General features: G+C 37.8%; 2 protein-coding genes across 4 annotated transcripts; one reads left to right on the top strand and one right to left on the bottom strand.

The window, feature by feature from the left end:
* Positions 1 to 1,821: 1,821 nt before the first annotated feature.
* Positions 1,822 to 3,943, bottom strand: ppil1 (peptidylprolyl isomerase (cyclophilin)-like 1). The gene is made up of 4 exons (XM_051414276.1): positions 3,751 to 3,943; positions 3,371 to 3,525; positions 2,395 to 2,463; positions 1,822 to 2,100 (listed from the first exon to the last, which is right to left on the bottom strand). Exons 1-4 carry the CDS (start codon positions 3,804 to 3,806, stop codon positions 1,880 to 1,882), a joined length of 501 nt encoding a protein of 166 aa, XP_051270236.1. The 5' UTR covers positions 3,807 to 3,943; the 3' UTR covers positions 1,822 to 1,879.
* Positions 3,944 to 5,817: 1,874 nt separating this feature from the next.
* eno1b (enolase 1b, (alpha)) lies at positions 5,818 to 13,285 on the top strand. 3 transcript variants are annotated; one of them, XM_051414270.1, is made up of 12 exons: positions 5,818 to 5,945; positions 7,755 to 7,849; positions 7,992 to 8,087; positions 9,090 to 9,148; positions 9,246 to 9,315; positions 9,655 to 9,788; positions 9,908 to 10,130; positions 10,737 to 10,934; positions 11,930 to 12,131; positions 12,263 to 12,371; positions 12,593 to 12,651; positions 12,913 to 13,285. In XM_051414270.1, the coding sequence occupies exons 2-12, from the start codon at positions 7,765 to 7,767 to the stop codon at positions 12,980 to 12,982; spliced, it is 1,305 nt and encodes a 434-aa protein (XP_051270230.1). In that variant the 5' UTR covers positions 5,818 to 5,945; positions 7,755 to 7,764; the 3' UTR covers positions 12,983 to 13,285. The 3 variants fall into 3 exon arrangements, with proteins under 3 accessions (XP_051270230.1, XP_051270229.1, XP_051270231.1); XM_051414269.1 differs by lacking the exon at positions 5,818 to 5,945 and adding an exon at positions 7,503 to 7,618; XM_051414271.1 differs by lacking the exon at positions 5,818 to 5,945 and adding an exon at positions 7,585 to 7,607.
* The last annotated feature ends 239 nt before the right edge of the window (positions 13,286 to 13,524 follow it).

Here is a 13,524-nt window from a genome sequence, read left to right as displayed (position 1 = left end):
ATGCCGTAGCATTACAGGAAAAATCGTTGGCATCTCAACCTGCCACTGGAAATGCCACTGCGAACTGCCGATGCCACATAATCCAGTTTAGGCCCATATTTTACTGCTGTATTAACTGTGATGTTAAAGAACTACCATTTGGTTCATTTGAGTATTGATTGAGCCCAATGAGGGAGGTTCGCGGATGACACCTCCCTCATTGGGCTCATCTCTGGTGGAGATGAGTCCGCCTACAGATGGGAGATTGACCATCTGGTGACCTGGTGCAGCCAGAACAACCTGGAGCTCAACGCTCTAAAGACAGTGGAGATGGTTGTAGACTTTAAGAAGAACCCAGCCCCACCCGCCCCTGTCATCCTGTGTGACTCCCCAGTTGACTCTGTGGAGTCCTTCCGCTTTCTGGGTACCATTATCACCCAGGACCTCAAGTCTCTCTCTCTCTCTAAGAAAGCCCAGCAGAGGATGTACTTCCTGCGGCAGCTGAAGAAGTTCAACCTGCCAAAGACGATGATGGTGCACTTCTACACTGCCATCATCGAGTCCATCCTCACCTCATCCATCACCATCTGGTACGCTGCTGCCACTGCCAAGGACAAGGGCAGACTGCAGCGTATCATTCGTTCAGCTGAGAAGGTGATCGGCTGCAATCTGCCATCCCTCCAGGACCTGTACGCCTCTAGGGCAAGGAAGCGTGCAGGTAAGATTGTGGCTGACCCCTCCCACCCCGGTCACAATCTCTTTGAGATACTTCCCTCTGGCAGGAGGCTGCGGTCCATCAGGACTAAAACGTCTCGCCCGGATTACCCACTGTCATTGACTCTTATACCCACCCTGTATATAAAGTATGCATTACATTAATGCACCCACGTTCTTCTGCACAGCTTTCTCTTTCTCTTCTTATCTTTATCTATTTATTTTTTGAAAGTACTTTATTTTTCTGTGTGATTTGAATAATTGTATATTTGTATATGTATATATTTTTATGCACCAACTGCACCAGGTCACATTCCTCGTAGGCATAAAAAGTCGTTCAACCCACAGTAGTTTGATACTTTCTGTTCAATCTACAGTAATAGATTCAGTACAGAATTTCTAGTCTGTGAAGTCCAGTAGTGGCTGTTTTCCAATCAAAGGTGCCTTGGACTTGCACGACGCTGTATTTAAGCTATGCAACTATTGTTTTCTTCCTTAAAATGCTTGTCAAACTATTTGTCACATACAAAGGAAAATGTAAGCCAGGGCAGTCATCCAATCAAACTGTCAATCTTACTTAAGTCATTCCTGGCAAACAAAGTTACACCTACTCAGCCTGGGTGCCCGGAGGACCTTTTCTTCTTCACGTTACTGCTGTCGACTCAAACTGTTGCTATAGTGGTATATATTAATCTCCTCATTCCACTGGCTGCAACTTACAACCATTTTCATTATCGCCTAATACGCTGTTTGTTTTCTTGATTATTAGAAAACTGTGAAAAATGTGACATATTCAAAGGATTTATGGAGAGCAAGAAGGACATTTTCAAATGTATGAACCTGGACCCATCAATCTTTTTTTCAATACTTTCAGTATTTTTTCTTGAAAAATCTATTATATAACATAATTAATCTATTGTGATTATTATAATTTATTAATTCAATTATAATTAATCACAATAGATATATTTTCCAATCGACTAATCAATTAATGCACAACTCATTGTAGTTGTACTTTAAGGTTTATACATATCTGGGTTTGAAGTTTTGTTTCTGTTGATACGAGTGCAATACTCTCAAGGCTAGCCACGTTACACAATGAAGAAACATGAATCCTACACACTGGACTATTTAACAAACATTTATTTTTTTAAAAACAGTGTAAAAAAAAAAAAAATAAAATTGCTTAATTAGCTACATTAGTTCTCACTATTTTGATATCATCAACTGGCCGATCTTGACCGTTTGTCTCTACCATCCCAATCCGGTTCAGCACTCCCATCCCCTGGTATACTCTTCCAAAAATAGTGTGCTTTCCGTCTAACCACTGAGTGGGTCCGAGAGTGAGGAAGAACTGGCTTCCGTTTGTGTCCGGTCCTGCATTGGCCATCGCCAGAATACCGGCACCTAAAAGACACACAGATTAAATCAGACAATTACAATTTTGTGACTTTACGTTGTTATAAGTCTCAAGTAAAACATAAATGTTAAATGTTAGGAATCTGAAACAGCAACCTGCTCACATCAACTTTAATAAATGTAATTGAATATCCACTGAGTTGCCATATTATTTGGTGCATCTAGCTAAAACCAATGTCTGAATAAATCCTGCCAGGAGCCTTTTCTTTATTTACCAACCTACAGTCGTCTCCTCCACATCTGCCACCTTGTATTCAGCTGGACTTTTTCCACTGTTATTACCTGTGAATTTCAGCTCTAAGTTCAGCTCATCTTCAAACTGTTTGCCAAATATGGAGGCACCGCCACGTCCTGTAAGGAGAACAAAGACAGGTAAACTACAGATTTACGATTAAGTGAAGTAACTGAACAAGACCATACAGAAGTATGAACATGACATGCTTTATTTGAAGAGGCTGGTGTTTTACAACAGAAAATACTTCACCATGTGAGCTTCAATAATGACCTGTTTATATTTCAGGGAAATTGAAAGCCAATCAAAAATTAGCGATCACCACCTCCAAACTCAGATTAAAATCTGTAATTCACAATTTCAATTTGATTTCCAATTTCCTGTAACTTTCGGTTTGGTGAATCTATTGATTAATCCCAGAATTACAAACATGAAGCACCACCCCTCTACACTCCTGATTTAAGTATTTTAATCACACACAAACTGATTTATATATAAAGTTAGAAGCAGACAATTTTGTACAATTGCATGTTGCAGTATAAGATTTCCCAGCAACACTGCATTTTATGTGCCAGTTATTCTCTTATAATTTCCTATTGATTTCTTTTAAGTTTCTATGAAATAACCGTGTAGTTTTGGAGAATATTATAGGGAAACATTGAGTTCTGAAATTTTGAGTTTATACACATTTGCTTATTTCCATTGAAACTTCCTTGAAAGAACTACTGCATTTAAACCCAAGTAAATATTAATTTTTATATTACATACATAATGAATTGTATGCTTCCTTGTAGACACATTTCACATTTGAACATATTCAGCTGACTCTATAGGTTAAATACTACCAATTCAATTGAATTAATTGTTAAATAAGCTGATTTATATATATTTTTTAATCTATAATTTGTGCATTTGTTTCTTTCCAATAAACATTTTTGAAAAACAGATCTGAAGAACACAACCTGTGCAGACCCCCCCAGCCCCAGCCCCTATCTGGATATACAGTCAAAAGCGTGATGAACCCACCTGTTCCTGTAGGGTCTCCTCCCTGCACCATGAAGTCTTTGATTATTCGGTGAAACTTGGTGTTGCTGTAGTATCCTCTTCTGGCCAGCTCTGCAAAGTTCTTGCAGGTCTTTGGTGCATGTCTCCAGTACAGCTCAACTACAACCGTCCCCATCCTGCAATGCATGGTCAGTGTTCATCTCAGTTTCCAGTGCATAGGCTCTGTTTTAACATATTACAGGTGATTCGTGACTTCATGTGGCTGAATGAAGAGCCACACAAAAACAGTATGCTGACAAAGAAATCAAAGCACAAGAGTTTGCGATGACCTAACTTACCCGTTGCTGAGCGCTAAAGTTAGCTCGCTGGGTTAGCGTTCAATGGCTTTAATGAATACTTACGTCGTCTCCAGGGCAACTGTCGGCGGCTGCCATGTGTCTGGAGGTATCCCTGACATTACCACTCCGAACAACACCCTTTAGTAGTCTTAAAACGGATCTGTTTGAACAAATAAATGGATATATCAGCTTAGCACGTTCCTTGAGACTCAGGCGTTTCTTCTTCTGTGGTTGCCGCTCATTTCCTCTGCATGTGAGAGGAAGTGAGCAACAGTAGACTGCCCCCTGCTGGACAACGCGGCATTATACATTAATCTTATACATTATACTGTGGTGGGGACAGAGACACAGTTTGCCCTTTCAACTCAAACAGGTTTATCTTTTTTTTTTTTTTACTTTTATTTACTGGATAATACATGATGTCTATGTGTTTTTACTCTGCCCTACAAATATGTGTTGCCTCACAAAATTATCTTTAAAATCAGAATCAGAATTAGATTTATTGCCAAGTAAGTTTTTACACATGAGGAATTTGTCTTGGTGCATTGGTGCATAAAATATAAAAAAAATCACACAAAAATATAGTACTTTTAAAATATAAATAAATAAAGTAAATCATACATTGGAGTCAAACAGAGTGTGTACTGTCAATGATGTAGTATGTAGAGTATTGTGGTATGCAGTGGTATAAAGTCACGTGTCTTAACATGATCTCTTGCAGCCCCCTCACCTGGCAGGAGCTGCCATGGTATGAATCCTAGGGCAAAGCTTGGGGTTCCAACCTTAATGACTTCATTGGGTTTTAAAGTTCACCACAACATCACAAAAGGGCTCGACTGCAGGACAACCGCCTCATCCCCTCAAGGTGCAAAACACTAACTAATAATGTCACAGGATGATGCAATGTTTGTTGTACCTGGTACTTGTGCATGTAAGGGCAAGAATGAAGAAATTTATGACTTTAGTCTGATGAGAAATAAAAGTCAAGAGTTCATGTAATAAATATCTAGAAGGTGAGAAAGTTATTAATGTCAGCTCCTGGGGTTAATGGAGACATACTGCAGCATGTGATTTATACAGCTGTGATCAGGAGAAAAAGGAAGCATGGCTCTTGGCCACTCTGTCCTTCCTCTATAAATCAGTGCAGGACAGAAAGGTCTATATATATATAGTAAAATTCTCATTTCAAGGCAACTTTTTTACCCACAAGATCTTCCTCAGGCCTTGTAGATTGAAATGTTACCTTGAAAAGAGAAGTCAACTATTTATTTGGAGCCTAACAGAGCATCCGTTTCTCCTTCCTGCCCTGCAGTGCGTTATATTTTTGTCTTGCACCTGAATATTTTTGCCTTGATGTGTTCACACTTCTGTTGCTCTATAAATCATCACCAAAATATAGTCACAAATATCATTCTTGCTATTGGCTGTAATGTCCCAAATCAACACTCCCAAGTCAAGTCCAATTAATATGAGAGATCAAAGGTACCAGCCTGCTCTGCTGCAAGGCTTTTTGAACACTTCCAGGGCTTATAATAAGGACTGCTCTTATTTTATCTTAATTTAATCTCATGCCTCTCTTTGAGTCCAGACAGTCAATTAGATTAGTTAGATTGCTGGGAACATTGTGTTTCGTTCTAAATGCTCTGAAACGACAAATACATATTTCTTTACTCACTTACTCTCATTGTCACATTTCCCTTCAGGCCACTATGATGCCTCACAAGTCTGTTCGTGTATATACTGCTACAATAAAGCCCTGATGCTTTTACCTGCAGGCTTTTAGTTTTACTATCGGTTAACCCGGCATCTGTCATCTACCGATAATAGCTGTATAAATCATAACCTGCAGTATACACATTTATTACTTTTTCACACTATAAATGCTCTTCATTAACCGTTGATTGTTATCTCTCAGTGCTGGAATTCTTGGCATTCTTGTTAAAATAAAAATAATTAATTAACTAATCATGTTATCTTTTCAGCTCTACTATACAGGACAACAAGACAGTAGCCTTTTTTAGATATGTGTTTATAAACTACGGAGAACAAAGAGGACAAGCATATTAAAAACAAATCCATTTTACCTTTCACAGTGTAGTGACCAGTCCTGCAGTGCCATGTAGTTCACATTGATACCTGTGGGGGGCAGCAACACGCATACAACGCGTCAAGCGTACCGGAAATAAATAAGGAGAAGAAGAAACTCCTCACTTGCACTCCTTTGGTTTCTTCGTTTCAACTTCTGAACGAAAAGCAAGGTAGAGACACTTATTTACACTGTTTCATCATTGTTAACAGGGATGTTTCATTTGTTTGTTCTTATTGTAGCCGTCGTCTGTCAACAGGCTCTTGTTCTCGTGTTACGTTACTGATGTTTTAATCTGTTCTGAGTTCAGTTAGCTGATGTTATAGCTAATGTCAGTCAGGAAACGTTGTGTTTGCGGTCTGGATAAAAGTTGGAGAAGTTCACTTTCTGCTTCAAGTTTGAATGATTTAGTTACTATTTTTTTCTCCTTAGACATTGGTCCGACAGGTTACAGTGTGTTAAAATGATAATCAGTCAAATCTCAAATTACCAGTAAGTGACTTTGACAGAATGTAAACATGTTAATGTTAAACATCTTAATGAGATACACTGAAAACAAACAAACAACAGCTCTTAACTCAATGTCTGCTCATTAGATTCACTAGTAACTTGTGTTAATACTTATTTGTTTGTCTGTCTCTACTAATTCCAAGGTCAGATATTACTAAAGATAAAGTGATATTTTCAATAATGACTATGACAGTAATCTATATAAGCAACTAGCTATAGCTGTTATGTAAAGTTGCAGATATAATATCGAAATTTATATTGAAAAAAGTGTATATTTATTTAGCTTTTTAATTACTCTCCTCTATGAAAAGTCTAAAGTTTAGCCAAACATATCTATATTTAGATGAAATCGATTGGATTATATAATATGTTTAGTTCTTAGTCTACTTTGTTGGGCTCCTGTATTAACTCTAAAGGAGTCTAAAGCCCAAGCACACATTCATTTAGTTTTTGTTATAGTTGATTTGTTTACATCAAACCTCAACATCAAGCTTTACTTCAAAATATCCAAACTGTCACCACAATCATTTCTACAGCAGGAATGATTCAAATTAGTTGTTTCACACGGCCGGACATTTTTTATTAGGAATATCTTAGAGAGTTAACCAAGGATGTGTGAAGATCCCAAGAGGGAACAAATAAATTATTTCATGTTTTTTTAACTTTAATGTGGGTTTAACCTACATTTTGTTCCTATCGTCTTATTCTTCTCCAAATGGCCCCCACAGAGTTACTGAAGGTTGCTTTCTTGAGTCACCTAACTGGCAACAGTTGTCTTTATCCACATATGTCTCTTGGGGATCTGACGACAGTTTTAGCTGATGATGAAGCTCTACAGTGTAATGCTGCAGTATAAAGACAGACATTGAATTTTGGAAGTTGGAACACGAATGGCAGTTTCCTGAATGTTGTTGTGTCTGCGGTGCAACTCGGTCTTTAGGAAGAGTAATTGTTGGTTAGTAGTAAGCCTGCTGCATGTTTATCTGGCAAGCAGAGGGGGGGGATTATTGGTGTTATCATGTCATGTGGTGAAGGCAGAGGGACTTTATGCTATGGCATAAATTCTGTTGTAATTAAGGTAGCATCATGACTGGGCTAAAACTTCATATACATTTTACTGCAGGAACACAGGCTATTGTAGCTTTTAAGTTTAACCTTGCTTTGACAGATGCAGCACTTTCTGCATCCCTTCTGTCATGTGATTAATCTGATGAGAAGGTCTAATCCAATTAGGATGGTAGCATGTCTGTTAGCACGTCTAAGCTTGCAGCTTGGTCAGGATATTTTCGTGGGTAAGCCAGAAGGAGGAAAGAGAGTAAAAGAGGTGCGCCAATAGTAAGAGAAAACAGACTTTTAGATAGCGTTGAGTTTTTGTTTGCATTATTCTTCTGTCTCACCCCAGAGTTGTTACAGGCACTGCTGCATGTTTGTCAACATAATAACAATTTCAACTTCTCTGTCTCATCTCAAGCTCCTACACCATGTCCATTGTCAAGATCCACGCCCGAGAGATCTTTGATTCTCGTGGAAACCCCACTGTAGAGGTTGACCTTTACACTGACAAAGGTAGGCAACAATGTATGACTGATTGGACCATGTACAAACATAGTGCCAATGTGTCTCAATAACAAAATGGATTCCATCAACTTCAATGATTCTCTCCGTGCCACTCTTATGTTCCCTGTCTGCTCCCATGAACATTTCACAGGCTTGTTCAGGGCAGCTGTACCAAGCGGTGCATCTACTGGAATCTATGAAGCCTTGGAGCTCAGGGACAATGACAAGTCTCGCTACCTGGGGAAAGGTTTGTGCACCATTTTTGTGTTTTCTTTTAACAGGAAAGAATTGGTCCAATGTCAAGTGTTGTTTTGATATTTATATTTATAGTTTTATTGGCTTAATGCTGAATTTAGTTTCATGGAAAAATCCTATATTTGATACTTTTCTCATTTTCTTCGTCTTTCTCTGTGTCATCCTTCTCTCCACTCTCTCTCTTCCTTTTTGCCAGACATGAAAGGGTTAGTGAGTTTCCGTTGCCTGACCGTCTTATTTAAAAGCTGAGATTTGTGCATTTGACAGTAGAATAATTAATGACACTTTCCTTTAATTACACAGTAATATAACAAATCATTGAATGCTTTTGGCAACCGGATATGACGTGCATGGTGAATTGTCAGTGAAGCATGCTCTCACTCAATTATTGATGTTTAGCCTGGATTGATCAACCCAGAAATAAAACTATGCTGACATGTTGAATAAGGGTTTTTAATTATGTTTCTTAATCTAAAACCAGTAATGTAAAAAAAAATTAGAGCCCGACAAATTTGGGATTTTTGAGAGTAATGCCGATTATAGAAGGGGAAAATTCCCTGGTTACCAATATGGTTTTTAGTTTAAATTAAAATAGACCTTTTTTTAGGATTATTAAATATTCTTTAATTTTTTTTTTTACCAATTTAACATATAGGCTACATTGTCAACCAGTTCTAGAAATAAACACTTGAGAGATTAAATATTAAACAACAATAAAATATATAGCTAAACATCAGTGCTGTAAAAAGCTCAATCATTTTTTTTGCACTATATACCAAAATGTTGGATAACATATAAGGCAATCTTGATATGATGCCAATATTGGCGGGCTCTAAAAATATCATTTATACTGTTGCATGCCTCTCTGTATATGTATTGTAAGAAATAAAACTTGCATGTGTTTCTTAATCAGTCTTTTTGTTATTGGCTTTACAAGATTTGCCTTTGATTTCAATGTAATGAAAGAATAATCACACTAATCTGTCTGTCCCAGGAGTCTCACAGGCTGTAGAACACATAAACTCGACTATTGCACCTGCACTTGTTGGCCAAGTAAGAAAATGATTTTCACTCTCTGTGAAGTTTTAGAAATGTATTTGTATTGCTGTAGTGCTAATGTGAATCATTCCCAACTTGTTTGTCTTTTCAGGATGTATCTGTGGTTGAGCAGGAGAGAATCGACCAGATGATGATTGACCTGGATGGCACAGAGAACAAATGTAAGAGACAATAATCGTACTGTTGTGACTTCTATAAGAACTATATAAATTACAGTGCAATCTTAATAACTATCTGGAGTACAGCACATTTCTGGTGAAGCAGCCATTTTGAACTTGACCAGTCAAGGACCTTTTTACTGTTTGGCTCTAAAACATTTTACTTACTTTGCCTTTATGTTTAAGTCCTGCTGCATTATGAGATGTCTACAGTGAAACTCAATGCTTGTGTTTGGATCTGAGATGTTTCAAGAAGTTTCTCACCTCCTACTGCAATCAGTATTAATGAATGGGGCTTTAAATTGATTTTTTTGTTGTTGATATTTTAATTTCTTCAAACAGCCAAATTTGGAGCAAATGCCATCCTGGGTGTATCCCTGGCGATTTGCAAAGCTGGTGCAGCAGAGAAAGGTGTCCCCCTCTATCGTCATATTGCTGACCTTGCAGGAAACCCCCAGGTCATCTTGCCCGTGCCGGTGAGGATTTGTGTGTCAAATTACACACATCAGTTTCCTGGTATTCTTTCATTATTTAGCTCACTTCCAGTTCATTGTAAAGTCACAACGCTCGTCTCTCTCCCTTCCACCTCCACCAGGCCTTCAATGTGATCAACGGCGGCTCTCATGCAGGCAACAAGCTTGCCATGCAGGAGTTCATGATCCTGCCTGTTGGTGCAAGCACCTTCAAAGAGGCCATGCGCATTGGAGCCGAGGTCTACCACAATCTCAAAAGCGTCATTAAGAAGAAATATGGTCAGGATGCCACCAATGTGGGTGATGAAGGTGGCTTTGCTCCAAATATTCTGGAGAACAAGGAAGGTATGTAAGAGGGTTAGATTCACAAAAGATTAGCACAGCTTTAAGGCTCCTTTCTGGAAAAAAACCATGGCCAGTGTGAAGTCAAACTGCTATTATCACAATAGAGACAATAATTGTGCTTTAAACCAGATGTGCAGCCTGTGAAACCCACAAAAATATGCACGTTATGCAACTGTAAAAGAAACCTCATTTTGAAAAGAACATTTTCACTGGTCCCAGCCGTCATACACTGAGTGACCATAAAAATTTAAACTGCACAATATAATGCAGTACACAGGCCTATAAACACAACCATACCAAAATGTTTTATTGAGACTTCAGCTTTCTGTTTTTTGACTCGTTTCTATGGTACATTTTAATACAGTTGGTAGTGGTGTTGTGTTGGACTGGACTCACACACAGAAAATTACAGACTCAAAAATTACAACACTGTTAAACATCTCTGACAACAGTTGAAAAAGTATGTTTAATACGTAATATTTATTTCAGGACTATTGTCTTCTCACACAGTGTGGACATTATCATTATAATTCTGTAATGCTATATGCATCTTTCTATAGCAAAACTCTGCAACTCTGTTTTCATATGGACTGTTTAACTCTGCAGCTCTGGAGCTCATAAAGGAAGCCATTTCCAAAGCAGGATACACAGATGAGGTTGTGATCGGGATGGACGTAGCAGCGTCCGAATTCTACAGGGAGGGAAAATACGACCTGGACTTCAAGTCTCCTGACGATCCGAGCCGTTACATCACTCCTGACGAGCTGGCTGATCTCTACAAGAGCTTTGTGAAGGATTATCCAGGTAACCTGCTGATATTTTCTCTTTTTACACATTATTTAGCAGACGGAGAGCAGATCACACGATATATAGTCCTAATGTCAGCACCAACGTAGTCTCGTCTCGTGAAGGGTGGGATACATGGGGTATACAAATTGAGTGTGGGCTATTGTGAACACTGTTTTACAACATCAAACACCTTTTTCATCCTCAGAAAGCTGTCAAGAACATTCATTGTGCAATTCTATTTCTGAACTTAATTTTTTGAATCTACAAATAGATAATTTGTGGCATCTTGAACTGCAGCTCGGGTTATAAACAGATATGAAACCGAAAAGATAAAATAAGTTAAAAGTCTTCTCATTTTTGAAGCAAGTAAAACTTAATCAAAGCACTTGCCAAAATGTAGATTACACAAATATGTCCTTTGACTCACAATGACAGCACTTTTAAAAACAAATTGTGAATTCTAACAGGAGCTCCAAGTCAAATGACTATTAATCACAACAATCTTCTTTGTACTAAAAAATAACCCTGCACAAAGAGAGAGGTGTCAGCCCCTGATTTTAAGAACATGTCAACACCGTTAGTTAAATGTCTGGTTGTCACATGCTATAATACCACAATGATTATTATTTGACCTGATTATTATTGAACCTCATGGGACAGTTACACACAGATATCTTTTTATATTGGTGAATAATGATACTGCATAATTCCTGTGCTGGCTTTTGAGTGAATGTTTCATGTCCAATTGGACTTCAGTGTAGTGATGTTGTTGTGTACCCGATCTCAGTTACTATGGTGAGTAAGTAAATTAATAGAAATCATTGTGGCCAAAACTAATAAAAAAAAAATCTCACAATGGAAAAAAAACTGAAATATGATTTCATACTTTGCTGTGATTTGTTCATTTATCAGCTTCCTGTTTGGGTTTTGAATGATCTTTTTGATGGAACAACAGCTGAACATCTGTTTCACTATCTAATGGAGGAATGTCTGCATATTTTCACTCACAGTGGTTTCCATTGAGGATCCCTTTGACCAGGACGACTGGGAGGCCTGGTCCAACTTCACTGGAAGCACAGACATCCAGGTTGTTGGAGACGATCTCACGGTGACCAACCCTAATCGCATCAACACGGCCGTGGAGAAGAAGGCCTGCAACTGTCTGCTGCTTAAAGTCAATCAGATTGGAACAGTTACTGAGTCTATGCGAGCGTAAGTCAACATTTTGATTGTAGTCTGGTGTGTCTAATTGAATATTAGACTACATAACATACAATTACCTGTAACGTCTAGACTAGTTGATGGTCTCTCAGCAACATCTTGCTTCCTTTTCCTTCTCACAGGTGTCAGATGGCTCAGGAGAACGGCTGGGGAGTGATGGTTAGCCATCGCTCTGGTGAGACTGAGGACACCTTCATCGCAGATTTGGTGGTCGGCTTATGCACTGGACAGGTAAATTCAGATAATAAGAGTGTTATTGTCTTGGTGTGTCCTTTGAGAATATAATAAATTGGACATTTATGCCAAAAACTATGGATTTATCTCTGCTGTCCATTTCCACATTGTAATTGTTTCCACTTAATAAACAACTAAAATAGTTAAAGTCCAATATCAAATCTGTGAGACTGGAATCATAATAACATGACTAATCACATTTTGTTGCACATTTTCAGATCAAGACTGGGGCCCCCTGTCGCTCTGAGCGCTTGGCCAAATACAACCAGATTCTCAGGTGAGTCTCATTGTTACACAAAGTGGGGACGTTTCACAATTGTCATTTTTTTTAAAGTGCACGTGTTATTGTTTGTTATCTAATTTGTGAAATAAAATACTGCCAATAACTTTTTGTTATTACTTGTGCTGCATTGATTAAATAATGAATTAATCTCAGTTTGTATCATTTCTGTTTGTATCATTTAAACAGTATTGTGTCAATCTAATAAATACATACATTAAAGTGAGGAAAATAACTTTAAACTTTTCTTTACTGTAGAATCGAAGAGGAGCTGGGAGACGAGGCTCGTTTCGCTGGAAAAAACTTTAGAAATCCATTGACTGAGTGAATGGATTGAGCTTCACTTACAAATAGATTCATACACACAAACAATACATATAAACAGTAATGGTTAATGTAGAACTACTCGTATACTAACAGTGGTAATGAATTCATAGAAATGACATATTGTAGTAACTGGAATTGTGATACATCAAGTCTTCTACTGTATCCTGTGCTATCTGGTAATGTGAGTAAAATAATAGATCTGATTATAACTTTAATAATGTTTATTTATAACACTGATAAACTGTAATCACAAAAGTTGCACTTGTTAACACAGTTAATAAAAAAAGTTTTCTTAGTGACAGAATGTATTGTGATTATTTATCCCGTGTTTCACTTTATTTTAATGTGGTGGTTTTTGATGAGTTAAATTAGTTCTCACTTTGATTATCGCAGTGATTTAATAATATGGAAATATGTAATCTGTTAAAGGAGGTAATTATTAACACTTTTATAAAAAAGGGTTATTCTGCAATAGTCTGCAATGTGGTCATAATTCTTTGGTTTTAAAAACAGTCAAGCATAACTCTTTTCTCCTACCTGTCT

Source organism: Dicentrarchus labrax, unplaced genomic scaffold (assembly GCF_905237075.1).
Source record: "Dicentrarchus labrax unplaced genomic scaffold, dlabrax2021, whole genome shotgun sequence".
In the NCBI taxonomy this organism is placed as follows: domain Eukaryota; kingdom Metazoa; phylum Chordata; class Actinopteri; family Moronidae; genus Dicentrarchus; species Dicentrarchus labrax.
This window is presented reverse-complemented; position numbering and strand designations above follow the sequence as displayed.

Coding starts and splice junctions, on each gene's coding strand:
- ppil1 (XM_051414276.1), bottom strand. CDS start 3,806: ATGTCAGGGATACCTCCAGACACATGGCAGCCGCCGACAGTTGCCCTG. Junction 3,526..3,750: donor ACAGTTGCCCTGGAGACGAC/GTAAGTATTCAT, acceptor CATGCATTGCAG/GATGGGGACGGTTGTAGTTG. Junction 2,464..3,370: donor AGGAGACCCTACAGGAACAG/GTGGGTTCATCA, acceptor TTCTCCTTACAG/GACGTGGCGGTGCCTCCATA.
- eno1b (XM_051414269.1), top strand. CDS start 7,518: ATGGTAGCATGTCTGTTAGCACGTCTAAGCTTGCAGCTTGGTCAGGAT. Junction 9,789..9,907: donor AGGTCATCTTGCCCGTGCCG/GTGAGGATTTGT, acceptor CACCTCCACCAG/GCCTTCAATGTGATCAACGG. Junction 12,652..12,912: donor AAATACAACCAGATTCTCAG/GTGAGTCTCATT, acceptor TCTTTACTGTAG/AATCGAAGAGGAGCTGGGAG.